This window comes from Sarcophilus harrisii, chromosome 5 (genome assembly GCF_902635505.1).
Source record: "Sarcophilus harrisii chromosome 5, mSarHar1.11, whole genome shotgun sequence".
Taxonomy (NCBI): Eukaryota; Metazoa; Chordata; class Mammalia; order Dasyuromorphia; family Dasyuridae; genus Sarcophilus; species Sarcophilus harrisii.
The window spans coordinates 10865297-10890872 of NC_045430.1; the positions used below are offsets into that span (position 1 = coordinate 10865297).

General features: G+C 44.4%; 2 protein-coding genes across 3 annotated transcripts in view; one reads left to right on the forward strand and one right to left on the reverse strand.

The window, feature by feature from the left end:
• Positions 1-1329, reverse strand: part of XPNPEP3 (X-prolyl aminopeptidase 3) — a 32206-nt gene extending 30877 nt beyond the window's left edge. For both annotated transcript variants that reach the window (XM_031938851.1, XM_031938850.1), the window contains exon 1: positions 999-1329. In XM_031938851.1, coding sequence (XP_031794711.1) covers positions 999-1209 — 211 coding nt within the window. In that variant the 5' untranslated portion in view covers positions 1210-1329. The remainder of the gene's footprint in view (positions 1-998) is intronic.
• On the forward strand, positions 63-25576 carry ST13 (ST13 Hsp70 interacting protein). The gene is made up of 12 exons (XM_031938855.1): positions 63-626; positions 9554-9611; positions 12283-12358; positions 12460-12530; positions 14164-14230; positions 14890-14974; positions 15203-15313; positions 17881-17983; positions 18839-18955; positions 20058-20106; positions 22083-22219; positions 23264-25576. Exons 1-12 carry the CDS (start codon positions 145-147, stop codon positions 23390-23392), a joined length of 1485 nt encoding a protein of 494 aa, XP_031794715.1. The 5' UTR covers positions 63-144; the 3' UTR covers positions 23393-25576.

Sequence of the window (25576 nt, forward strand, 5' to 3'; positions counted from 1 at the left end):
ATCGGGCCCTGTGGCGTCCGGGGGCGCGGCCCCGCCTGGCGCCACTCTAAGGCTGCCTTCCGAGAGCGCCTGAGTCCAGCCTATCCAAGCCGCTGCCCGCCGCCAGCCCACCGGCATCCACCAGTCGCGGGAGCCAGCAGCAGCATGGGGGGCAGTGGGGGCGTGTGCGCCAAGCACGGCTGCGCGTTCGGGCAGGCGACGAGCTCGCCCGCGGGGCTTCTAGAAGGTTCGTGCGCAGGTGCGATGGGGCGGGGCGCGGGGGAGGAGCTGCCGCCGAGGCCCCAAGGCCCCGCGAGACTGGCCGGGAGGCGGAGCTATCTGCCGTTCCGGACCCAGTCCGCTCCCACGTCGCGCGTCCGCCTGCCCACCGCCTCCGTCTCCTCCGTCTCGGCCAGCGCCCGCTTCGTCACGCGCCAGCAGTCGCCCGCCGCCGCTCCAGCGCCCGCCGCTCCGGCCCCCGGCGACCCGGCCTCGGCCCCAGTCCCGGCTTCAGCCCCAGCTCCGGCGCTACCCATCATGGACAGCCGCAAGCTTAGCGAGCTCCAGGCCTTCATCAGGCTCTGCCAGCAGGACCCGAGCCTTCTGCACACCGAAGAGCTGCGGTTCCTCCGGGAATGGGTGGAGAGGTGAGGCCTGGTCGGGGCGGGACCGTTGGGGGAGCGCGAGACGCAAACGACCGCTCTGCCCCGACCTGCAGACATGACCCCCCCCCCCCCGCTCCCGTGGCGAAGGGGCGCGCGTGCCCGGGATGCGCGCGGGGAGGGGGAAGGGAGCGCGTGCCCGGGCTTCGGAGGGGAAAGGTTCTGGGCACGCTAGGGGGAGGGGCAAAGTTCTGAGTACGCCAGGGGGGAGGGGCGCGCGTGCCCGAATTGCGCAGGGGGAGGGGCGCGTGTACCCGAGCTGGGCGCGGGGCGCTTGTCTGGAGCGGGCCCGGACGAGGGGAAGCCTAGAGGCTCGTGTGCCTGGGCCGCGCAAGGGGGAGGGACAGGGGCGCCCACCTTGTTTTCCCCGTGAGGCCTCTTCCTGCTCTGATTGGGTTATTTCCGCGCACCGTTGTGTTCTGGGCCCCCCCTGGAAGGCCGGGGTCCGCTGCCCTTCTGGATTGGGCGGGAGGGGCGTGTCCGTGGTGGAGGTGGGCGGGGCAGGGGCCCCTGCAGACCTGCCAGTCCAGGCCGAGGTGGGGCTAGAATGGCATTTAGAGGTCACCATTCAGGGGCGGTCTGCTCATTTTTCGAGGAAGGAAATCGGTGAGGGTGGGCGGTTCTGAGCAAGGTCACCCGGGTGGTCACGGATCCGGTCCGCGGCCTCCCTGGCCACGCGTTAGGTTTGGACCCCGAGGTCCCGGAGCCCCATTCTCAGATGGCAAAGCCTCTCCTGGGCTTTTGCGCTTATAAAAGTATAGTAGTTTGTGACGTTAAACCCGTTGGCAAGGAGCAGCAAGGTTTTGTGGGAGCGGGACCTGGGTTGGTCACCGCAGAGGAGCCGAGTTTGGCTGCCTTGGGCCTTATTTCCATCATCTGCTCTTCCCTCTAGTGCCTACACACCATGCAAGGCTCTGTCCCACTCTTCCGCTTGAGCTTTGGGGATCTCGGCTCACCCGCTTCGGAGAACTTGCTTTGGGAGGGAAGTTGTGGTAGCCCATGGGTGGCCTGCATTTTTGGTGATCGTTGAAAACAAAATTGGTTCACCCTTGTTGACCATTTGCACCTGTTAGTTATCCTAATTTTAGTTATTCTCATTATGCCTTGGGGTTTTTCCTAGAAAGTTCAGGCAGAGTCTTTTAATCCATTGATGGATCCTCTGATTCTGCAAAGAAAGGCGTGGGGACTGTCTACACGGTGATGGCAAGATTTTTGCTATTTATGAAGAGGAAAATGAACTCAGGATGAACCCAAAAGGAAGTTACTTACTGAAAGGCAGCTACTCTTAAATCAAATTTTGGCTTTTGGCACAAACTGTAGCATCTTCAGTGCAAAAAAAGATTTCATTCGGTTTTTATGTATGTCACAAACAAAAGGGGGAAAAGGCAAAGAGAAAATAGTGTGTGTTGATCTACATTCCGTTCAGTCTTCATAGTTATTTCTGTATGCAAATGGTGTTTTCCTTCCAGTTTATTGGAATTGTGAGTTCACTGAATTGCTGAGAAGAACCAGGTTATCACAGTTGATCATCACACAATATTGTTGCTGTGTACAAATTTTTCTGGCTCTGCTTGCTTCACTCAGCATTATTTCATAAAAATAAGTCTTAGCAGGCTTCTCTAAAATCAGCTTGTTCATCATTTTTATAGTACAGTTATATTCTATTACATTCATATCCCACAACTTATTCAGCCATTTGCCAATTGATGGGCATCCACTCAGTTTCCAGTTCCATGCCACTACAAAAAGGGCTGCTTACAAACATTTTTTGCACATGTGTATCATTTTCCCTCTTTTATGATCTCTGGGGCATAGACCCCAGTAGACACCCTGCTGGATCAAAGAGTATGCACAGTATGATAGTCCTTTGGGCATAGTTCCAAATCGATCTCCAGAATGGTTGGATCAGTTCACAAATCCACCAACAATGCTTTAGTGTTTCCCATATCACTTTCAACATTCATCATCTTTTCCTGTCATTTTAGCCCATCTGATAGGTGTGAGGTGGAACCTCAGAGTTGTTTTACTTTGGAGTGATTTAGAGCATTTTTATATGACTATAAATGTTTTTTATTTCTTATATGAACATGTAATAATATAATATCATATAACCTATAATAAGGATATGAAATTCATATCCTTTGACCATTTTATCAATTAAGGAGTGACATATTGGGTTTTAAGGGAAATGGGAAATGGCTCCCAATATGTGCCTTCAAGCGATTTCCTCAAGTTTCACGTGTCTGTATTGGCTTGAAAACTCTTGTTTCCAACAATACCTCTAGAACTGAAATGTGATGTGGTTAGAGGACCGACATGATGTGGGTAATATAGATACTGGATGGTGGTAGGCACCAAAAGTTCAGGTTCAGTCACATGAAAAATTCACAATGACTGTTCTCTTTGGCAAAAGGTAGATGTGTTTAGGGAAGAGGTTACAGACAAAATGAAGGGATACAGTGGACACTGGGAATGGTGAATATGAAATAAAGCGGTAGAGCCTATGAAAGACAAGTTCCTCAGTGGAACTCCAGTAGAAAGGGAGCTCCCCATGAGCTTGGGGGCATATCCTTAGCTAGTAGGCTTTAAATCCTGAAAAGGACTTAGCACTCTAAAAGTTAGTTAGCTGTAAGGAGGAAAAGTGAGGTTGGGAAGCATAATGGAGTTAGGGAAGATAGCATGTGGTGGGGGGCAGGGGAAAGGTAGGAGAGATTATAAAGAAAGGCAATGCCATGGCAGACTGACCCAAAGGAGGGCAGCAGCCATGGGATGGCCCACCTAAATCCCTAAAGATTTTATAGGGAAAATTTAACCTCATGGGCGTGATTGGGATTTCTGACATGACTTGGCAAGGTGAGGTTGTTGGAGACCCCCACAGATAAGTTGGATTTCAGATTTGGAGGCCCTTCCCAGAGGGTGGGTCCACGCAGCTAAACTGATCTCTATCAGAGCTTTCTGCCTATTTGCCTTAGGGATCAATTCTTTAGTATTCTCTCTGTCCACAACCATTCTGCACCTCATGAAAATGGACTTGTGTGTCCAGCCTCTTCTTGTGGAAGACGAAACAGACCTCGAGGGGGAAGCACCTTTTTTGAGGTCAGTCAGAAGTTTTATGGAGTTCCTAGGTGGGTGTAAGGTACCTGCTCACACCCACAAGTATCCATTGCTCTCCCTACTGTAGCATGTTAATCGTTCCTTTGTCAAGGGCAGTGGTGACCAGTGGAAGTTTTAGTGAAGCAACACTGTTTTAGTGATTATTTTTAAAGATGGGCTTTAACTTGGAATAAATCAGACCACTCTTCCTTTTCACTTTGGGTCAGCTCGTTGATGATCCATCTTGAATGTCTGTCCCAGATTTAGAGATCAGAGGCAAGCTGAATCTGGGCAATAGACTTGTCAGATCCAGATCTTTTCCTGTGTGGATAAATAGGGTAAACTCTTCTATGAGCTCATAATAACCTGCCATTCTTTGTAAGATTTTACCAATGAGTTATATTCAAATCCAGTGTTACAGCCTTTTGGGGGGGGGCGAGCTATATTACTGCTAATTAATGGACCTTAATTAATTAATGGTCCAGTTGTAGCAACTAATTTACATTATTGTAATTTCTGGATGAAATAGTAATTTTTGGTGTCAATTCTATTATCCCTTGACTTTGATTTTCATTATTGAAATGTTTCATTTTAACTATAGATTCTGCTTTTTTTTTTTTTCTCATCACTATATTGTAAAGTCTGATTTTAATTCTAATGAGTAAATGGCTCAACTTTCCAGAGATATGAGATAACCCTCTTAATGATCTTATCTATTAAAATGTCAGTTTAGTCTTGGGGATTTTTCTGGGCCCAATTCTTGTTTTGAATAGTTTCCAAGGTAGTGAAGAGTGATGCTTCTTCTGTACAAGTTATGCAAATTATATAGGTTGGGTTATCTCTTATTTCTTCCTTCTAAATCATACTTTTCTATATCCTTCTGATCCTTACCTTTCCCCCTTTATGGATTGAAGTCCTGAAGTGTTAAAACTATTCTACCCTTTCATCTTCAGCAAGCTGAAGTTGGCAATAAGCTGCGCTGATTGTCTTGGTGACCATTTTGCAGACATCTATTGTCAGTGCCGCATTGTGTGAAACCAGCAAATGCCCTGTGAAACATTTCTGTTGCTTTTGGATGGATTTCTCCAAGCAGTACCTGTAGACTGTGGCTTAATTTCTAGTAGTCAGCAAGCATTTGTTAAGCAATTAAGTGCCGGGCACTAGGTTGAGAAAAAATCTTGTTTGTTGAATAGGAAGCATATTTGATCATACTTGAGCTTTAGGAAAATTCCTTTGGCAGTTGATGGGCTGGCCATTGCCGCAATTCAGCCTCGAGGATGGAACTAAGGGTGTGAGGAGGCTTTGGGTGGGGAGAAGAGGGTTATTAGGCAGGGCATGTGTGTGTGTGAGATAAGAGCAGATTTGCCAGTGGGTTGGAATGTGCAGTGAATGTAAGGATAGCTACTAGGTGAGGAATCCAAGTGGACATTGACTTGTCAGGCACAAGTACAGTGCAAATAGCAGTTTGTCACTGGTCCCCAGCCTAGAAACAATGGACCTTGGGGAGGAGGAAGAAGAGGAGGCGGCCTCAATTATTTCAAGGGATCTGGCTCATTTAAAAAAACCAAACCCAAACCCCCAAATATTTTCTATACACTGGATAATCAGAGGAAGATAGGGACTGGATATTTGATTGCATTGATAAAGGAAATCCTCAAATGAGAAAACTTCCTCTCAGTGCAGGTGAGTATCTCTGTAGCTTACAGTTGTATAGGGTCTTGGGAGATGGGGTACTGGACCCCAAGTACTTCTGGCTCTCTCCTCATCCCCCCTCTCAATATATCATTGTTGCCTCTAGGAAGAGTTAATGTGGATCCTTTAAAAGTAATTGGGAGTGGGGCAGCTAGGTGGCGCAGTAGATAGAGCACCAGCCCTGAAGTCAGGAGGACCTGAGTTCAAATTTGACCTCAGTCACTTAATACTTCCTGGCTGTGTGACCTTGGGCAGTTCACTAAACCCCAATTGCCCCGGGGGGATGGGGGGGATGTAATTGGGAATTTGAGCACAGGCATGACCTGGTTAGATTGGCACTTGAGGTTAGCACTGTGTCCTCTGGGTAATTGTTTTCTCTGAGAATGACATAAAGCCTTGTAGGAAACAAAATATCTTACCAAGATACCACTGACTCACTAATGAACACAGGAAAGATTTCTTTTACATTCTTGCAAGAATGGGTGCCCAGGTGAGCAGACACTTTTGAAATTCCAAAGGCAGTATTTTCTTTATTCTCCCCCGATTCCCATTGCATGTTAGACCACATGAATCTCCAACTCTCATTACATAGCCAGTTCCTGCCCCCAAAGAGCTTACCTTCTGGAAGGGGGAAGATAACTTCCCTCCTTGATTATTCTTTCTTTGTGAGTTTCATTTTTCTGTTTCATTTCGCCAATTTAATTTTCATTACTGTGGAAACCAAGTAAATGCCCATCCATTTCTCCCAGCCTAATAATGCTGATGTTAGCCTAGTCCTCTAGAATGAGCATTTTGAAGGGGTCCTAAATTGTGGTTATCATCACTTTTTCCTCTGACACTGTATCTCCTAAACTCTCCTGTACTTGAATGTTACAATTTTTCATCTGTTAAAGAAAATATATTAAACATTCATAATGTGCCAGGCGCTGTGCACATTATTAGGCACTGGAAAAGATGAGGTGTGATAAAGTTTCAATGTCTGAGAAACCCTGAGGTTACCTGGCCTTGAGTGCCACAAACAATGTTGCCAGTAGAAGTAATCCAATACTGATTCTCTTGGTCTGTGAGCTAGTGTAGACCTCCATGATGGGTCCTACCCCACCCCTACTCTTCTTCGATTGTACTTCTCAGCCATAATATTAGCATATCAACGTAAAGTTATCTTCTTGGTTCTGCCTTTTTGCTTCATTCCAGGGCCCTTTCTGATGGTTTTCTCCAGTTTATCCCATCTGGGCATAGCTTTTGCTTGTTGTTCTATTGAGGGCAGGGGTTGCCTTTTATCCTCGGTTGTATCCCCAGTGCTTGGCCTGGAGCTTCAGATATTATTTATTAGCAGGACAGGTAATCACTGGAGGGAGGGCAGAGCTCCTGAGCCCCTCACATTGATGGCTGCTGGTGAAGAAGGTGCCTTCTTTCTCTGCAGTAGGGGAAGGGAAGGGAAGGGGCCGCTGGACTAGAAGGAGGTGCTTCAGGAAGTGGGGTGCTGTGGCTCAGGCCCCTGAGCTTTCACTGTCATCAGAGCAGAGGGAAGGTGGTGGCCATTCAACTCGCCTTGTATGTTGGCTTTGAACCCAGTGGGCTCAACAAGGCCCAGAAGAAGATGGTACCGGGGGGACAACACCTTGGAACAGTCGGGTCAGTGGGGTTCTTGAGATGGAAGCACCGGAGACATCTGGCTAACTCCCTGCCTCTACTTTTCTTTTTGTCATTTTTACAAACATTTATAAAGTACCAGCTGTGTGCATGGCCTGGTGTTAGGTCCTAATGATAACAAAACAAATAATACTCTGAAGGAGCTGTGCTCTCAGAAGTGATGGGGCCACTGTCCATTGCTAGGGTCAGATCACAGATGAAATCCTGCATTCAGTCCTGGATCTACTCTTTGAGAAAGGATTGTTAAAGTGGGATATTTTCTGGAGGTGATTTACCTGTTTCTTTTATTTGTGTGTGGTTTTTTGCTGAGGCAGTTAGGGTTAAGTGACTTGCTTAGAATCACACAGCTAGGCAGTGTTCAGTATCTGAGGGCAGATTTGAACTCGGTCCTCCTGATTTGAGGGCCTGCACCATCACCGATTTCTAGAAGACCAAGTTTAGCTTTGAGCAGATCAGACTTGGAAAGTGATGAGAAGATGTCACTTGTCACTGATAATGCAAACCCCCCCCCCCCCCCCCCCTCCTCCTCCAGCTCCAGAGGTCATTCCCTTTTATTGCAGACAGAAAGATACTGGCCTGCAATCACATTTTACATCTCTAAGATGCTCACTCCAATGATGGATCACATCCATCGTTAAGTGGATGATATCCTGCCCACCCCTGACCTGCTACCTTTCCTGAGTGATGATTCCTGGATGCTACAATTCAACAGACGCATATTTTTGAGTTTTTGTTAGTATTTTTGCTGACACCTTTATTTTCAAATTTTCCCAGAGAGCCATCCTTTGTAACCAAGAATACAAAGGAAAGGTGGAGGTGATGGCTGTGACAGGGACATGCCATCCAAACAGAACACCTAATAGTGGCGCCTGGCAGTCTGTGCCATGGTCCAGGGCCCATGGTGCCAACCTCTTTTTTTTTTGAGGCCCAAAAATTTACTGGGCACTTACTGTGGCCCATAGCCTGGTCCTGCATTTGGTGCTGGGAATTCAGGGGGCTGAAATGCAGAGAATTCCTTTAGGTTGACAAAACCCTTTTCCCTTCACAATAGTGTTGGGAATGAAAACCGTCTTTTCCCTCCAAGGACTTAACTTTAATAAAAAAGATAAACAGATAAATGATTAATCCCAAATAGATGCCCTTGCCCAGGAAAGTCCAGGAAGTTCTGAGAGAGGGAAATCTGCCAGAAGGGCTCGGTCCCTTGTGCTGGTGGCTGCGTTGCTCATAAGCCCAGGAAGGGTGTCAGCTCAGGAAGTGACTTCATAGGCCTTGCTGGGGTTTTGGCCAGATTGGCATCAATTTTAAGCACACAAGGTTCCCTTTGTTCCATTCTTACATAGAAAACCTGACCTTTGATGTATTACTTAATATGTACAAGGTATTTTGTTTTATTTTCTTTAATTCTCAAAAAAAAAAAAAGCCAAAATAAAGGTATAGATAATGCAACACTTTGGCCCCCACCCTCCCCTCAACTTTATAGATGAAGAGGAAGACTCAGCAGTCCAGAGCCACTTGGCAAGGACCCAGATTCAGGAAATCTCTCAAGAACTCAATTGGCTCATTTGTAAATTAAAGGGGATTGGCCAAGATTGCCCTCCACTTACACAGCAGTGATCTTATATAACTCTAATCTGAGCCTATGGACTCCAAATTCAGTATTCTTTCTAGTATGTTTTATTTCTTGTTGGAGAGGGTGCAGGGGAGCCATGAATGTGCTTGCATAGGAAGAAATAGGATGAAGAAGGAATGGAATGGCCAGTACTGTGAATCCTACAGAGGTCAAGGGAAAGAAGCATTTGGAGGGTCTTGGAGAGACAATAGGGGAACCTTGTAGAAGTGACCTTGGAGCAGCTAGGGGTGCCACAGTGCAGGAGGCTGGACCAAGAGTCTGAGACACTTCCAGCCTCACACACTTCATTGGTTGTATGGTGGGGTTTTGACTTGGGGTGCTTAGCTGCCCTGCCAGAAGTTATTAGTCTGTTTTATATGTGTCAGCAATAGAACTAAAAGGTGTCGGGGAGATAGTGGTAGCTTTTTGCTTCACTATGAGTCAATTAGGAAAAAGCTAAATGTAGATAACACACAAATAAGTGTTCCATTTAATTTGGATTTTACTTGTATATATTTCTGCCAGGATAACCCCACCTGATGATATTTAGCTTTGGAGATGCCCCCATCATAAAAGGTTTTTTCTGGTATTAACAAAATACCAGTTAAAATGGATACTGCCGGATGTATAGTAGAATAGACTACGATGATTGTATGTGAAAGTTGGGATCTTTTTGCATGGCTTGCTTTTCAAGTATACAAACATTCACCACGTGACTTTCTGAGCTGTCCCATCTGGCAGTGATTCCTTGCAGGCATCCAGCTCTTTTGTTGTCAGCTACAATAGCATAATAAAACTGTTTGTGTGTTAAAGATAATTAATGCGTATTTTTGTTAAAATTTGATTTTTTTTTTTCTTTTTCCAGTATGGGTGGTAAAATCCCACCGATTCCACATAAAGCAAAATCAGAAGAAAAAGTCAAGGTAAGTAGAGATTAATTCTAATTTGATCATTGAGGGTATAGCTAATGTTGACTTTGTTTTTTGTTGTTGATTTTTAAAATTTTATTATATTCAGCCAAGATCTGCCACCATTCACCCCCTCCCCACCCCGCCGCTCCTCCCAAATTGAGAACACAGAAAAAGCAAAACTCATGGCATGCGTGTATCATCAATCAAAACAAATTTCTACATTGGCTACATCCTAAAAAATATTTGTCTCATTTCATGTTCTCATTTCTTCATGTCTGTCAGGGAGAGTAGGCAGATTTATTCCTCATTAGTCCTCTGGAATCTCTGTTAGTCATTACACTGATAAGAGTTCAGCATGGCAATTATTCTAAAGTACTCAAAGACCATAACTTGTTTATCTGTTCTCCAGTTTATGGGCACCCCTTCAATAAGAGTTATTACTATTTTTGTACATCCTTAGAGTTTGTTTTGCTCAAGACTCATTCCTCCCTCTTTCAGTATACCTTCCCTTTAATTCTCTTCTTCTGTTTCCCTGTGGAATGAAATGTATCTCTCTGTGTGTGTGTATGAGTGTCTTTCTTTCAGATAGTTCACATAAGAATGAAGTTCATGTCTAGTGTCCCCCACTTCTCCCCTCTTCCTTAGTCTGTATAGATGTCACTTTTGCACCCTTGCTGTGTGACAGTTTTTCCTAAATTCCCTTTTCCCCAGAATATATTCGTCTTCTCCCTTTCCATTCTTAAGATCACGACTAGACCTTGGTTCATCGGCCCCCTTTGTGAACCCTAATAATGATGAATGGTTTCACAAGGACCCCCAGGTCCATGTTTGAATGGAAATTATTTATCCTTTTTTTTATCTTTTAAATTCATTTATGTTTACCTTTTTATGTTTCTTTTCTCTCCTGTATTTAAATCTCCCAAGTTTCTCTGATGCTTCGGTCTTTCCATCAGGAATACTTGGAACTGTCTGTTTTATTAAGGGGTCCAGCTTTTTCCCTTGTAACATTATATTGTTATATTTGGCTGGGGAAGTTATACTTAGCTGTATGGGCCGGGGGCCCCCCCCCCCCCTTTTTTTTTTTTTTTCCCTTTGGAATGTCACATTCCAGGTCTTTTGGTGGTTTTTACTATAAGGGCTTTTATTTATTTATCTTTTTGTCTTTGTGTTTCTATTTCTTATTGTGTCTTTGGCTTCTATTTGGCCCATTCTCATTTTCAGGGAGTTTGTTGCTTGGATAAAAGCTTCTACCTCTTGTGCCAAGTTGTCTTAATTACGGTTCCATTTCTTTGTTCCACAACTCTCATTTCTTTTCCAGTTTCTTTCTCAAGTGCTCTCATTGTAGTTATAAAAACATAATTTTTAAAAACTTCTTTCTCCTTTATCTCTTCCAGGAATTATGGTTGAGTTTGTGCCCAGTCTGTGTGTTTCTTTAAGGCTTTGCTCATATATGTTGTGGACTCATTCTTTCTGGGCTTGTGTCTTGAGCTTTACTGCACTGTTATGAAGGCTCATTAGGGTGGGAGTCTTCTTATTTGTCTGTCCTCCCAGCTTCCTTCTGACTAGAGCATTGACGGGCTCAGCACACTTCTGGCCTGCTCCTCTTGTTGTTTTTTGGGGATAATAGATGTCGTGTTTCAGCGTCTCAGAGACAGCTCAGGCTGGGGACCCATAAGTGTCAGGGCTTCTAGAGTGTTCTGTTTGTTCTGCAGAGCAGCTGCTGTTGGTCTTAGGCTCTGTTAGCTAGTAGGGAAACCCTGGGGGGTTCAGAGCAGAATTGTGGGTTCTTGCTCATTCCCCTACAACTTGACTAGAGCTTGGAAGTGAGACCCTGATCTGAACTTGTGGTCTAAGCTACATCCATGCCCACTTCTGCATTGGCTGGGGCCTCCTTAGCCAGCAGGGACACTGACCTCACTCCTCCCTGAGACTGGGGAGCAGAGATGCCAGTTGGTACCTGCACCTGTTAAGAGTAGCCTGCATGAGTCTAAGGGTGCCCAAGTCTGATACATAATCTCTTTCTGTGTACCAGACTATCCTGGTCTTAAAACCTTTCCATGTCAGCCTGGGCCATACAAATGACTCACAAGGATTTTCTCTGGATTGCTTCATTAACATTCGTTCTGGTCCATTTTCTAGCTTGGTTTGGAGGAAGTGTGGGCACAGAAACTCAGTTTACTTCTGCTCCATTCTCTGTTGAGGTTTCTTCTGGATATATTTCTCCTCTCCTTAAATTCTTAAAGTATACGGGGCATTGTAATGAGTTAAGACTTCTATCAATTTTTCAAGATAAGAAAAAACCATGTTATTAAGAACATTCTGAGAAAATCAACATTTATAACATAGTTCCTGCACAGGCTCTGGCTGAGTGCTTTACATATCTCTCACTTGATGAGATATTGCAGGACAGCTTCAGAACATGTGGATGGTGGAGCTTAGTTCAGTCCTGGGCTTGTTAAACCAAAACCATTGAACACTTTGGACTTAAGGAAGGGCAGTCTGCAAAGAGAGGATTGAACTCATTTTCTGCTCCAGTAACTTGTTAATGCTTATTATTCTTGCAAGTGAACACCCAAGGTTCTTCTCAGTATAAAACTTCCCAGTGTCTGCTGCCATTGCATGTTCTGATTGATTGAAGGGATGGCGAATATGGGGCTGACTTGGTTGGCTCTTGTTTTCTTAGGAAGAAAAGACGGAAACTAAAAAAGCAGAGGAAGCCCCCAAACTAGAAGAGCTAGAGAGCGAGGAAAGCGATGTTGGTGAGAGGAGCTGGGCATATATGATTGATATGGGATGGGGGAAAGACATCCTTCTCAGGCCTCCCCCAGATTGCTAATGACATGTGTTTTGCCCCCTGCAGAAATTGATAATGAAGGTGTGATTGAAGCAGATACAGACTCCCCTCAGGAAATGGGAGATGAGACTAAAGAGGTAAGTTCAAGACCCTCCTTGTCTTTTGCCCTAAGAATTGCTAGTAGTAGTAGTTTCACTTCCAGTGAAAGCTGGAAGGAGGGTGTATAATTGCTGGTTGTGTCCGGGGGCTGGGCTGGACTGCTGGGGTCCACAGGTACACAGATGCCTGTTGTATCTTGGACCTGGGGATGAGCTTGTCGTGCTGGGTGAGGGCAGGAGGGGTGGTGTGGGGATGGTGTGGAGCTCTTGGGGTTCGGGAGGGATGGGAAGGGTCCCCAGGGCTTTGGGACAGCCAGATGTGCACCCGGGTACAACGTTGGGGACAAGACCGGGAAGGACTTGTGACAGTTAGATGAAGGTATTTGTGGTTTTAGTCTTGAGGTGATTGGGATCCCTGGGAGCTCCAGAGTGACATGGTCACATCAACTTCTTGAGGGAAATCTTTTTGCCAGCTGTGTTGGCTGGACTCAAATAGGGAGAGATGCCAGCTAGTGGATGGTGGATAGAGCATCAGGAGGACCTAAATTCAAATCTGTCCTCAGATACTTGACACTTAAAGTTGTGTGACCCTGGGCAAGTCACTTAATCCTGATTACTTCGAAAAAAAGCAGGAGAACCCAGTTAGGAGTTCTTGGTAGCAATCCAGGTGAGATGGGGATGCCAATGACTCTGCGCTGAGATGGTGGCCTTGGGGATAGAGATTCATGGGGTGTTATGGAGATAGAAAATTAGACAATATTCGGTAGCCCAGTTTGGGCTGTGTTAGGTGCAGAAGAATGAGTGGGAAATCATGCTGTGGTTACGAATAGGAGTACTGTGCTGCTATAAAGCAAGCGTGGAGAGGAAATCCCTTTGGAGCTGTTTTGTACATGCTGGCGTTATACGATGCTTTGGGGCACGCTAGTTCTAAAATATTCAGGGGCTGCCAGCAATGTGGTCCTGGAAGTCAGAGAGTGGCGCGCCTGTCCCAAGTAGAAATATGGGGGATAAAACAACCGGGGAAACTGGAGAGAATTTTTTATAGCATGAGATGAATTAAATATACGAACACAAATATAGTAAAAAGAGAAAAGGCTGTTGTAGAAAGCAGTTTTCATAGGTTTTGTTCTTTTAGATGTGATAAGAAAAAAGACTTGAATGCTAATTAAGTACATTTAAAAAAAAAAAAATCCAGATAGGGAAAATGAAGCACTGAGTATAAAGCTAATCTTGGTAAAAATGATACTGAAATTTTATTTTCTACTGCCAAGAAACATTTATACTCAGAGGGGTCCCCTTTGTCACACATTTGTGACTTTTCATGGGCAGAAATGATTAGAGTGTGCTCATTTAAGTTTTGGTTTTCTTACTTCAATTCAGCCAATGAGTTGCCTGCCTTCCCTTTGCAGAAGGACCTTTCCCATTTACTCACTTAAAAACTTGGAGCAGTATTGTTCTGTGAGTCTGGCTCAAATGAAAGTAGAAGTGGGGACAGCTCAGGGCTTGAAGTCTCTGGACGGAGAGGTCAGCCTGAAGCATGGGGCAGGGGGGTGCGGGGGCCAGCATGGAGCCTGTGGGCTTCTATGGTAGCAGCTTGCCTCTGTGCCCCTCTTTCCCCTTCCCTCCTCCACCCCATATATAATCCAGCCTCTTCTCTTTAATCTTTCTCTAGATAACAGATGAGATGATGGATCAGGCTAATGAAAAGAAAGTGGCGGCCATTGACGCCCTCAATGGGGGTGAGTAGAGGGGCTTCTTTGACCTTCCTGGAGGTGCCTGCCCTGTGCTTATGCAGCTGCACCAATAGAAGAGTGTCCCTTTGGGAAAGATCTGGCAGCTAGGTGTATGAATGAATCCCTAGAAGCTACCACAGGGAAAGCGAACAGTAGGAAAATGTCTTTTTTCAAGAAAGTGATGATGAGGCTTCTCTGCCAAGGACCCACAAGCATCCCCGATCCCCACCCTGCCTGTCCCGGCCTCAAACGCTCTTCGGGCAGCGCTGCTCTCATCCAAGCCTCTTCCATCTTTACTCCTGCTGTGCTGTGCTCACCCAGATGGGAGTGGTTGTAGTTACCCCGGACTTGGGCTAGATTCCCTTAGTGCGATCTCTGACTGATATCCAGCAGCCTTTTTGGTTAGGGAGGACATCACACTGAGAAAGTAGCACATATTGGTCCCCTGGGGGCTTCAGATTTAACAGTGCATTTCTTTCCTGGGAAATATGCAGTTCAGGAGACCCTGAAGCAGAGACGTTCCAATATCTCGTTTTACACACTGACCTAAGTAACTACTGGTCTTTTGCTGTGTTATTTGGGAAATATGGGGTAAATGAATATTACAAAAACATTAAAGTGGTTTTGTGTCTGTTTTTCATTTTTCCTCTTGGTTATTACTTTAGGTGACCTTAATGCCGCCATTCAGTTACTCACAGAGGCCATCAAACTCAATCCCCGTTTGGCTATTTTATATGCTAAGAGAGCCAGGTAAGGAGCCCTGGGAAGTGAAGTAACGTGCAGGCTCCCCCTCCCTTCCCCACTTTTTTTCCCCCCTAGTTTGTGGGTCATTGGATCAGGAAGAAGGAAGGGGAGGAGAGAAGGTTCCAAATGGCACTTTTCAATGTTAGCTTTTTCTCTTCTCATGGGGACTGTTATGTCAACCTTTTGTGAAATTGCTTTTGAAAGTGCTTAATAATGTCACATCTCTCTTTTTAGTATCTTTATAAAACTGCAAAAACCCAATGCTGCTATTAGAGATTGTGATAGAGCGATTGAAATAAACCCGGACTCCGCACAGCCCTACAAATGGCGAGGGAAAGCCCACAGGTGAGAGAGAGGAACTTTTGGGTGGAACAGGGCTCCCTTTCCTTCCCCTTCTTTTCCCTTCCCTTCCTTTCCCCTTCCTCCCCTTGGGAGGGAGAAGAACAAGAGGCTGCCCACAGCTGCCAATCTATCCAGGACCTTTCATCTCATTCACCTCCTGGTTACACCCCTTCTGGTACATTGATGCTGGAAGCTTTTTCTGCAAACTAGCCACATCCATTTAGTCCAGCCTCTATACACTCTGTACCTACAAGTGTATATGTTGAGGATATTTCCTTGATGGTGCAGAATCTAGCCCCCAGCTGGGTCTGAGGTCTATTTCTTTGGATTTGTATATTGGGGCTTATTCTCAGGAATAGAACTTTACAAGGCCAAAAGTCTTACCAGTTTTGTGAATCTTCTACTCCTGAGATTCCATCATTCCTATGGAAAAAATACTGAAATGCATTTTTGTGTGCTTAGAGAAAGCATATTTCCTTTGGATTGATTTATGTTGAAAAGTTAGATGGGAATGAAAAAACCATCTTCCTTGCCAGTATTAGGAATATGAACCAAGAAAAGGAAGCCAGAAAGCAGAGGCCGCTTAGTTTCCAAAAAGAGCTAGAATCCAGGACTGACCATCCAGTCCTGCCAAATGCCCCTCTGGGAGATGATGAGGTAGGAAATCTTGCTCTCTTTGGGAGGGGAGGTAGAGAAAAGAGAAGGGGGTCCTTATAGCCTTGAGAGGAAGACAAGCAGGGGAGGTCAGGGAAGGCAGAGCAGAGAGGAAAGGGAGCTTCACTGAAATGCCCTGGCTGGCAGAGGGGAGTTGGGCTGCCTGGAGTCTGGGAGACTGGTTTCAGATCTGGTCTCAGATGCTCCATGATTGCCTGTTTCTCATCTGCAAGGCAGGGACATCTGCAAGGCTGCTGTTGGGATCCAGGGAGAGGTATGACACTGTCAGGTGCTGAGGACAGGGCCTTTAAGTGCAGGCTGAGCCATTGCTATTGAGAAGGCAAGTGTTTGGGAGTGGAATCTGCATTAGGTGTTTGGAAGCCATCAGCAGGAGGGAAGAGAGAGACACTTCAAGGCATAATGAGCTTAGATTTCCTCCCTTAAGAGAATGTCATCTCTTTCAAGGCAAGGATGGCGTAGTTTGTGTGCCTTGTGCTATCGATCAGAAAGAAGGCACAGAATGAAATGATTGGTGAATTGAAGACTGATGAGCTCTGAGAAAGATTGATCCCATTGTGATGATGTAGACCCTGTTTATCGATAAGATAGAGGTTGTCCTTTTCCCCCTCAAGGTCAGTCTTAAAACGCTCTTTTCTCTCCATCAGTGAAAGTAGAAGAAGCTTGATGAGCAAGAGCATTGGGTGTGGGGGCAGGAATGGAGATTTACCTGGAAAGGGAGTCTGGAGCTAGTTTGAGGCAGTTGGGGAGCAGAGCGGCCTTCTGATAAGGGATAACAGGCTCAGACACTGTCATTGGACTGTCTTGTGGTAAGCAAGGAAAGGACTATGTGGAGGGAGAGTTTGGGGAAGCCAGGAAGGGGCCCTGGAAGGGGGGGGGGGGGGGGGGGGGGGGGGGGTGGCAGGTGAGTAAGAATAAGAGAAGGGAAGCACGGAGCACATGTTATAAAGGGAGGTTCCTCAGGACTTGGCAACCAGGGGATGTGGGGGCTGAGGGTGGCATCCCCCTGGACTTTACAGGAAGACACTGTTGGCCTCTGGGCTACAACTCTCATGGATCCCTTTTGGGGCTTTCTTGCCAGTCACTGGAAGAGTTTGCCCTTTCCTTCCCTAATTCATTTTGCAGATGGGGACACTGAGGCAAACAGGATAAAGTGAGTTGTTCCCAAAACAGTGTCAGGGGCTGGATTTGAACTTGGTAAGATGAATCTTCCTGTCTCCAGGCCTGGTTTAAAAAAAGTGTCCCTGTGTATGATTTCACTTACACCATTTTTATTGAGCTGTGCCAGAAATGAATTATGAATCATTGGGTACCTGAACCCAGGTCACTTTGTAGACCTGAAATACAACATTCCTGTTTCTTAGTAACTAGAATGATTCTATCTGCTGTGACCCATCATATAGAACCAGTGCTCTTTAATGTAGATTAAGAGTCTGATAATGATGAGCTTGTGATCAACAAACTGATCCTGATCCAAAACAATTTTTGTTATCAGTCCCCTGAAATTTATTCTGAGGGGAAGGATTCATTATCTTCCCCAAAGCATCTGAATCCCTCCCTTTTCTGGATTTGTATCTCTTCAAGGAGGAATGACTTGTTTTTTATGAAAACCTGAAATAGTAATATTTTTTTCTTTGAGACAGCTGCTCATACTGCTGAGATCAGAAATGACACCAGTTACATGTAGTTGATGTGAGAGAAATAAAGTGTGAATCAAGTCACAATTGAGCTGTGCTTTTGATTCTTACCTGTCTCGTTTAGATCTTTAGAAATGATCCTCTTGGTTTGCTTTGGAATGAAAACTAGGTGTTGTGGCACTCTGGTAGGGGAAAGAGGAAGAGATTGCAGAGAGATGGGAAGACTTTATCAATTAATTATTAAATTTAAATCCATTGTAGACTCCTTGGCCACTGGGAGGACTCTGCTCGTGATCTTGCCATGGCTTGCAAGCTGGATTATGATGAAGATGCCAGTGCTATGCTGAAGGAAGTCCAGCCAAGAGTAAGTGAAGCCACAGGTGGTTGGGAAGTAGTCTCACAGCGTCACGTTGCTGGAAGCTGCCCAATGAGACTGGTCCAGATAGTCTAGGTCAGGACTCCTTAAACTTTTTCCACTCAGGAAATTTTTATACAACCCAAGTTATATATAAGTGTATAAATCAAATATTCACTGATAATAAATTATAAATTTGCAAATCCATCGAATCTCAGTTTTAAGAAGCTGTGTGCTATAGAAGGGCGTGGAGGGTTGGATACATGCTTTTGTAGAAATGATCCAAGAGTTGAGTGACGGGCAACGCAGCTGTGATATCCATCCCTGGGACAGGTGGGTATGCTGTGAGAGCATGTTAGCGTGTACCTCAAAACCAGGTTAGATACTGGATCTTTGCTTTAGGGAGGCCAGGAGGTATGTGACTCTCCTAATGCAAAGGTCCTTCAAATCGGGCTAGCAGACTAAACTTAAACTTCCCTTCTCAGAAGGCTGGTCAGGGTGTAGAGGGGTCGCTGACCACAAGAGGGCGCACAAACCCTTCTCACGTTCTGAGTTGGCCTTGAACTCTTGACTACATTTTCGCCACTGCAGTAGTGTTCTCAAAAACAGCTTATAAATTAAGTAGGTGGGTCTCTTCCCGTCAGTCCTTCCTTACTGTCTCATTGTAATGGGTTGCCTTGCTCTGTTAAATTTGTCATTTAATTGCCATCCCAAATTTTTTAGGGTATTTAGTCAGGAATAGTCTTATATTTTCTATGGGGATGAAGGGATAGGCAGGGTAATGGCTACCCACTTGTTTTTATTTTTTTTCCTTTGTTTATACTTTAGAGAAAAATATATTTCTCTTTCTGTTCATTTTACCAGGCCCAGAAGATTGCTGAACATCGGCGGAAATATGAAAGAAAACGTGAGGAGCGAGAGGTCAAAGAAAGGCTTGAAAGGGTGAAGAAGGCTCGGGAAGAACATGAGCGAGCCCAAAGGGTAAAGTCTTTGAGCCAGAGATGAGAGATCAGGCCCTGATCTTGATGTCCACACACCATACACTTGTGCAGGTTTATAGTGGTGAGAGAGCACCTAGCTGATGAGACATTAACCTGTGTGGGCATAGTTTATATTCCCAGGACCTCTTCAGTGAGCTTCCTCCCACAGAGGAAAAGGAAGCTGGATCAGCCTGTTCCCATCTGAGGCAGCTTGTTTTGTACCTTTCTACTATAGTGGGATTTCTGCCCATCACTAAGTGGTGTTCTCTTTGGCTTAGTCTTTTTCTGCCCACTGATCCATCAGTTCTCTGTTTTGGGTGGTAGTATAGGATTATAATTTTAATTCAGCAGAAAATTTCAAAACTCACTGATCACCAAGTTGAAAATTTTCATCCCAGAAAGTGTTATTGTTTCCCCTCATTTATCTCTGGCCATTAGAAAGACTGACAGTTGCACTGTTAGTTCCTACCTAAGTACTTCTTCCTGAATTTCTTTTAAGGAGCCCACAGTCCTGGAGAGCTGGGGCCATGGAGATCCTGGTCACAGGAATCCTGTGACCATGATGGGGTCACTATCCTGCTGACAAATTAAAGCAACTTGGGTCTCTTAGAAGCATAATCAGATCGGATTTACTGAATGTTGGCCTGGTTTGTTTAAAATACAGTGGAATAGCAACAATGCCATTTGTTTATTGATTGGTTTTGCTTTGTGTATTTTTCTGGTCCTTGTATAGACCTATTAGAAATTCTGTTATCTTTGATGCAAGGTTATTTTATTTTACTTTTTGGAGACATTTTAAAATGAGTAAACAAGTAATTATTTAGTAACTACTGTGGGCCAAGAACTGTGCTATACAAAAACCAAAAAGCTGCAGGTGTTAAGAAGTTTACATTCTTCTGGGAGAGACAGTTAACACCTCAAATTCTATAAAGAATAAATACAAAATGTTTTGATACAAGGTAGTTTTTAAGTGAACTCAGAGCCAGCTTTTACACAAGTGATCCTGAGCTCTCAGATATTTGTGATTTGAGTCAAGCAAGTAAGAAAGCAATTGAGAATCTCCTTCTGGAATGATGGATTCTCTTTTTTCTGTCTTTTCAAAGGAGGAAGAAGCCCGGCGAACTTCAGGAGCCCAATTTGGCTCTTTTCCAGGTACTACTTATCAAAATAACAAACTGTCAGTGTTTTGAATTAAGGAAGTCGATTTTGCTTTTTAGCCACTCTTGAATAGTTAGTGATCATCAATATTTCTTTCTAGGAGATCTCACTTACTATTACTCACTTACTACTTGTCCTTTCTATCTCTCATATTTTTTAATTCTGTAGAAGTGTCAGAATTTTTGAATTCTGAGGTCCATAGATCACTTCATCTGACCCTTTTATGTGACAGACAAGGAAGGTGCCCACAGAAGTGTAAATTTGAAATCAGAAGTCAACACAACTCATGGCAGGAATGAGAGAGATTCCCAGTACTGAATTCTTATGTCTGGGTCTGGGATCGATGAGTAGACATTATGAAAATGCCAGTTTAAAAAAAAAAATTTTTTTCTGAGCTCTAAGAAACATGCAATGGAATTGTGTTCTGTGTATATTGTCAAAGTACATAGTTACATTATCTAGGAAAGATAGTTTTTATGTATCAACAATGTAATCTTCCATCTCAGGAAAACAGGATGGGGAAAGAGGAGGCATGAAACCCAGTTTGAATGGAGAGAAGGGATGTCCAGAAAGCTTAAATACTTAGTAGCCAAGTTAATTTTTTCTGTATCTTTAAATGAACTTGCTGAAATTGGGCCAAAGAGGCAGAGACGTGGAGGACAGGCAGGGACAAGAAGCCCAAGTGGATTGGACCGAAGAGACAATGAAAGCACTGGTCCTCTGCCTTTCACCCTCTCCTTCCCTTGTGGCTAGCGCACGGTGTGTATATGTGGGGTGTGACAGTGACATCAAGAGCTCATCAATGGAGCCTCTCTTGTGTCACTGGGAGACAACTTCTGTACATCCTGTCAGCTGGCACGGGCTTTTAGATCATGTAACCCCTTGGAGCCCTCATGTATAGAAAAAGAACTGAGTCCCAAAGAAGGCACCTCCAGAGAGTCTGAAAACCTAGGGTTCCTGTAAATCCCATGATGTTTGCTTGCTGCCAAGTGATCTCCACACCTGAAAGGAAGCATTAAAGTGCACCACTCATTGAGTTCTTGTGACATTGCTCTGGCTCTCTGCAACTTGGACTGGCAGTAATGAAGTGGGCTTTAATGGAATAATAGAATATCTAAAATGTGAATTAATAATCCAATATTAGTGGAAGTTGTGCCCTGTTGTGGGAACCATCAACCAGCCGGGTGAACTTCAGAGATCAGAGTATGAAGAAGAGGTGAATCGTGGACAGTGAGGACTTGTCCCTTGGGCTTCTCTGATCACCCATCATCTAGGTTAATAGGAACCATGAGGCTTCCGACGACTTGTCTGTGTGTCTGTTGTGATTGGCTGGATTATAAGATGGAAGGTGAATGTTCTGTTGTAGAAACTTGAGCAGAGAAAATTTTGTCCAAAACATACTGATTCGATGCACAGACTTGGAAAGTCAAAGGCTCTCATTCTGATTGTCTAGGCCAGTAGGTCAGGCCTGAGGGAATACGCTTGGCCTGAACCACTCTCCCGAGTGTGGCCTGAGCCAAATTAAAATGGAATTGGGAATAGGTGGCTGATTGATACAGTGGCTAGACCACCAGCTTTGGAGTCAGGAGGACCTGAGTTCAAATCCAGCCTCAGACACTTAACACTCCTGACCAAGTTCCTTAATCCCAATTGCCTTGCCAAAAAAAAAAAAATAATAAATAATAATAATTTTAAAATGTAACTGTGATTTAATTACAATTAAAAATCCTGATGTATGGTTTAGTGGCCCCATTTCAGTTGCTATTATGTATCCCAGGCCTAGGCTATGGTCAAAAGGTCTCAAGATAAAAGCCAGCAATTAAGATGAGACCGATCCAGAATTGTCACTTAATGGCAGCCTTGGCATGCTGGGGGAGGAGCTAGCAAATGATTCAGTTGTTAGAAGTCATATTGTTAAAAGTGTGACCACCATCATGTGATTTTTGTTTTGTTTCATTCCCATGTTGCAGGTTTTCCTGGAGGTATGCCTGGGAACTTTGGAGGCATGCCAGGCATGGGAGGAGCCATGCCCGGGATGGCAGGGATGGCAGGAATGCCCGGGCTCAATGAGATTCTTAGTGACCCGGAAGTACTTGCCGCCATGCAGGTAAGCCTTGTAAAAACCGACCCATCGGCTGCTGATTCTTGCCATACTAGGCGGAGGTAGAAGCGGTTCTATTTGTAGTGACAGGAATCCATTTTAGGAATCATGCTTTTCCTGTTGAGTGACTGACGGGTCATTTGGGGAACTCAAGAAGCACCCATTCTTCATGGGGAGCAGTTTGTGGGGAAAGGCTTTATGAAACAAAACAGCTGTTTTTTTCCTGCAAACTCCCCTCCTCCCGTGTTCCTTCTTGACTGTGATTTCAGATTCCTCCCCACCTAAGACTTGCCCACAAGGGTGGGCACACAGTGTGGTCCTAAAGCTATCCTTTACCACCTCCTTGTGGTCAATGTGGTGACTCCAGATTCTGGCCAAGGGGGCTCAGCTCTGAGAGGGCAGCCACCATAAAGGGGTGGAGGAACTGACTCAGGGCAGGGAACAGGGAATGACCCTCCTGGGAAAGGGGGTTGTACCTAGATCTGTCCTTGGGCGCAGTCACGAGTCTTGTTGTAAAATGCCTTTGTCAACTCTGTGTGTTTCTTTTTATGATTTTAATGTGTTCTACAATTATCTAAGAAACTTTGGAAATGGCGGGTAATAGAACGAGTGTAAATACCTTAGCTCACACAAGGGAAAATTGCCCTATGTTACCACATTGCTCTCATAGCATGTCATGATGGAGAGAAAGTAGATCTCGATTCCAGCTATGACCAAAAGTCTACTAGATGGATTGATAGGAAACCACACAGAAAAGAGGCCAGCAAGTGAGCGCCTTGGGGGAGGTGGGAAGGGAGGAGGGGAATGGATCCAGCCAACTGTTATACTTACTGATGATACAGGCCCACTTCCTGTAGGATTATTTGTTCTTTTAGGAGAAACCAAGGATTGTGAATGGGCCAGAAAGCATAGTGGTGAGGCTGACAGATTGACCCCGACAAGACTAGAGTCTAGATGAAGGGGCAGTATGATTTAGGCTGATAGATGAGTTCATTAGGGCTGTCTTCCTCCAGGATAGTTTATCTAATGGGGTTGTAACTTTGTTTGCAGGACCCAGAGGTGATGGTGGCGTTCCAGGATGTGGCACAGAACCCTGCGAACATGTCCAAATATCAGAGCAACCCAAAGGTTATGAATCTCATCAGCAAATTGTCAGCCAAATTTGGAGGTCAAGCATAAATGCCCTTTTAACAAATAAAGCCCTTACTGACGGAAAAAAAAAACAAAAACAAAAACAACCCAGATCACTTAATGGACCTCGCAATAATACAAACCAAATGTACCTCTGACCTTCTGGTGAAGAAAATTGGGGTTCTTGGAAGATATTCCCCTCCCCCTTTCTCCCTCCCCCACCCCCAATGCAACAGGAACATTTTGTAGTGATTGGTTGGCCATTAATCATATCAGATAATGTTGTCCTACTCTGAATCACAAACTTAAACATAAAAGCATTTTCCAAAACTTACATAAAGAAGAAAGGAAAGATAGTGCAAAAAATTAGTTTCTTTACGAATCATTTTGACTTTCCCGTGGATTTGACTAGACTTCAGGGTGAGGAAAAAGAGACTTACTTTAAAGATTTCTTATCCAATCATGGTGGGAAATTGGTTTAATCGGAGGTGAATATTCCTCATATAATTATGTAAAATTTGAAAAAGTTCATGCCTATTCGGGTTTTTTGATCTTTTTGTTTTTTTAAATTCTGTGCTTTTTAAAAAATGCTAATTTTGATGGCAAAACCAACTGTGGGACCACCAATGATGTAGTAAGTATGTGAGCAGAGATGGATGGGAGCTGCCTCTAGCAGTGTTACCAGATAATCTCTCCCATAGCATTGTGGGGAGGAATTAAATAATTAGATCCTGCATTGTGATGAAGGCATGTTTCGGTGAAACTGGTTCACCACCTTGTAATCTCGGCTCCTCTGTCACTGTCATCGTTTGTATCTTTGTGTAGGGAAAGGAAGGAGGAGGTCCTTTACTTTCTTGGATGTGAATTGATTTCTTTTTCTCAACAAGACACTTGGCCCTCTTTTGGGTGTGTGTTTTCAGTTGTTCCCACAGTCTTATTTCCCCCCATTTTATTAGGCTAAAAATAGTTCTCATATAGTCCATATTTATAAAGAATATCATTCAAAATATACGTAATTATGCAAGCATTGCCGAATGTTTGATTTAATGTAAAATGCAACACTGTTTATATATATATATATATATATATATATATATATATATATATATATATAGGCTAATACCCTTAATTTCTCATTTGGACAAGAAATTTCATTATTACTCAGTGGAACCCTGAGGACCCCACATATATCTATATTAAACACAGAAGAAGTTCTTGGTTTTCTTTCTGTTACTTGGGAAATGTCCCTTGGAAATTACGTTTGCATTAATCTTTCCATTTTGGGGAAGGAGGGTGTGAGCATTGGATTAGTGGGTACATAAACGTGTAGGTGAACATGGCTATATGATCCAATATTAAATATGTGATTTATAAATAGATTAGATTTGTGATTCTTTCTGCATTGTAGGACTGTTTATTTTATAACACATCTCATCGCTGCTTTCCAATAGGGAACTGTCCCTCTCGGTAGATGCTAGCTGTTGCTACAGCTGCTACCTCTGCTCTCCTTTTCCTCAAGTGACTTTTAAATAACAGTAAGCTAGACACCATCCAGAAAACGGCTCTGGCTTTGCCTGCATGGACAAGGCCCTCCATCTAAAGACATTCTGAAGGGCAGCATGTTACTCAGACACAGCCTGTGATTTAAGGACAGGAGTAGCTGAGGCAGTAGAGTGAATGAATGCAACATCCCTAAAATACGTTATCGGTAAACCCGATGACACTTTCCCGCCCCCTTCCCCCTCCAGCAGGCAGGATGGAGCTCATGGTGCTGAGGCAGCACAGCTGGTGCGGTGATGAATACCCTTGCTCAGGCAGAGACCTGGGCTTTTCCTGATGGTGTGCTCTGCCTTCTCGTAGCCCTCAGTGTGACATCACCAACCTTCCCAGAAATCCTAGCCTTTCCATTTTGTTTATTAAACCTTCCTACATTTAAGCAGTGCAAAAAGTTTGTCCCAGTTGAGTCTGGATAAGTCATCTCAATCTTAGGAAAAGTTTGTGTTCAGAGTGTGTTGGGCCTGATTGGTTTGCAGATATAAAGCTTATTCTCCATTTGTCTAGGAATGCAACATAAATAGCCAAGTCTGTGATTTTTTTTCTTGTACTAACAACTCTACAAGAAAGAAAAATGTGAAAGGAGGTTTTTTGTTTGTTTTTTGTTTTTGCTTAAAATAGAAGTTATTGGATATTTCTAGTCGCCTTCACAAATAAAGTGTGGTTTTCAAACCAGAA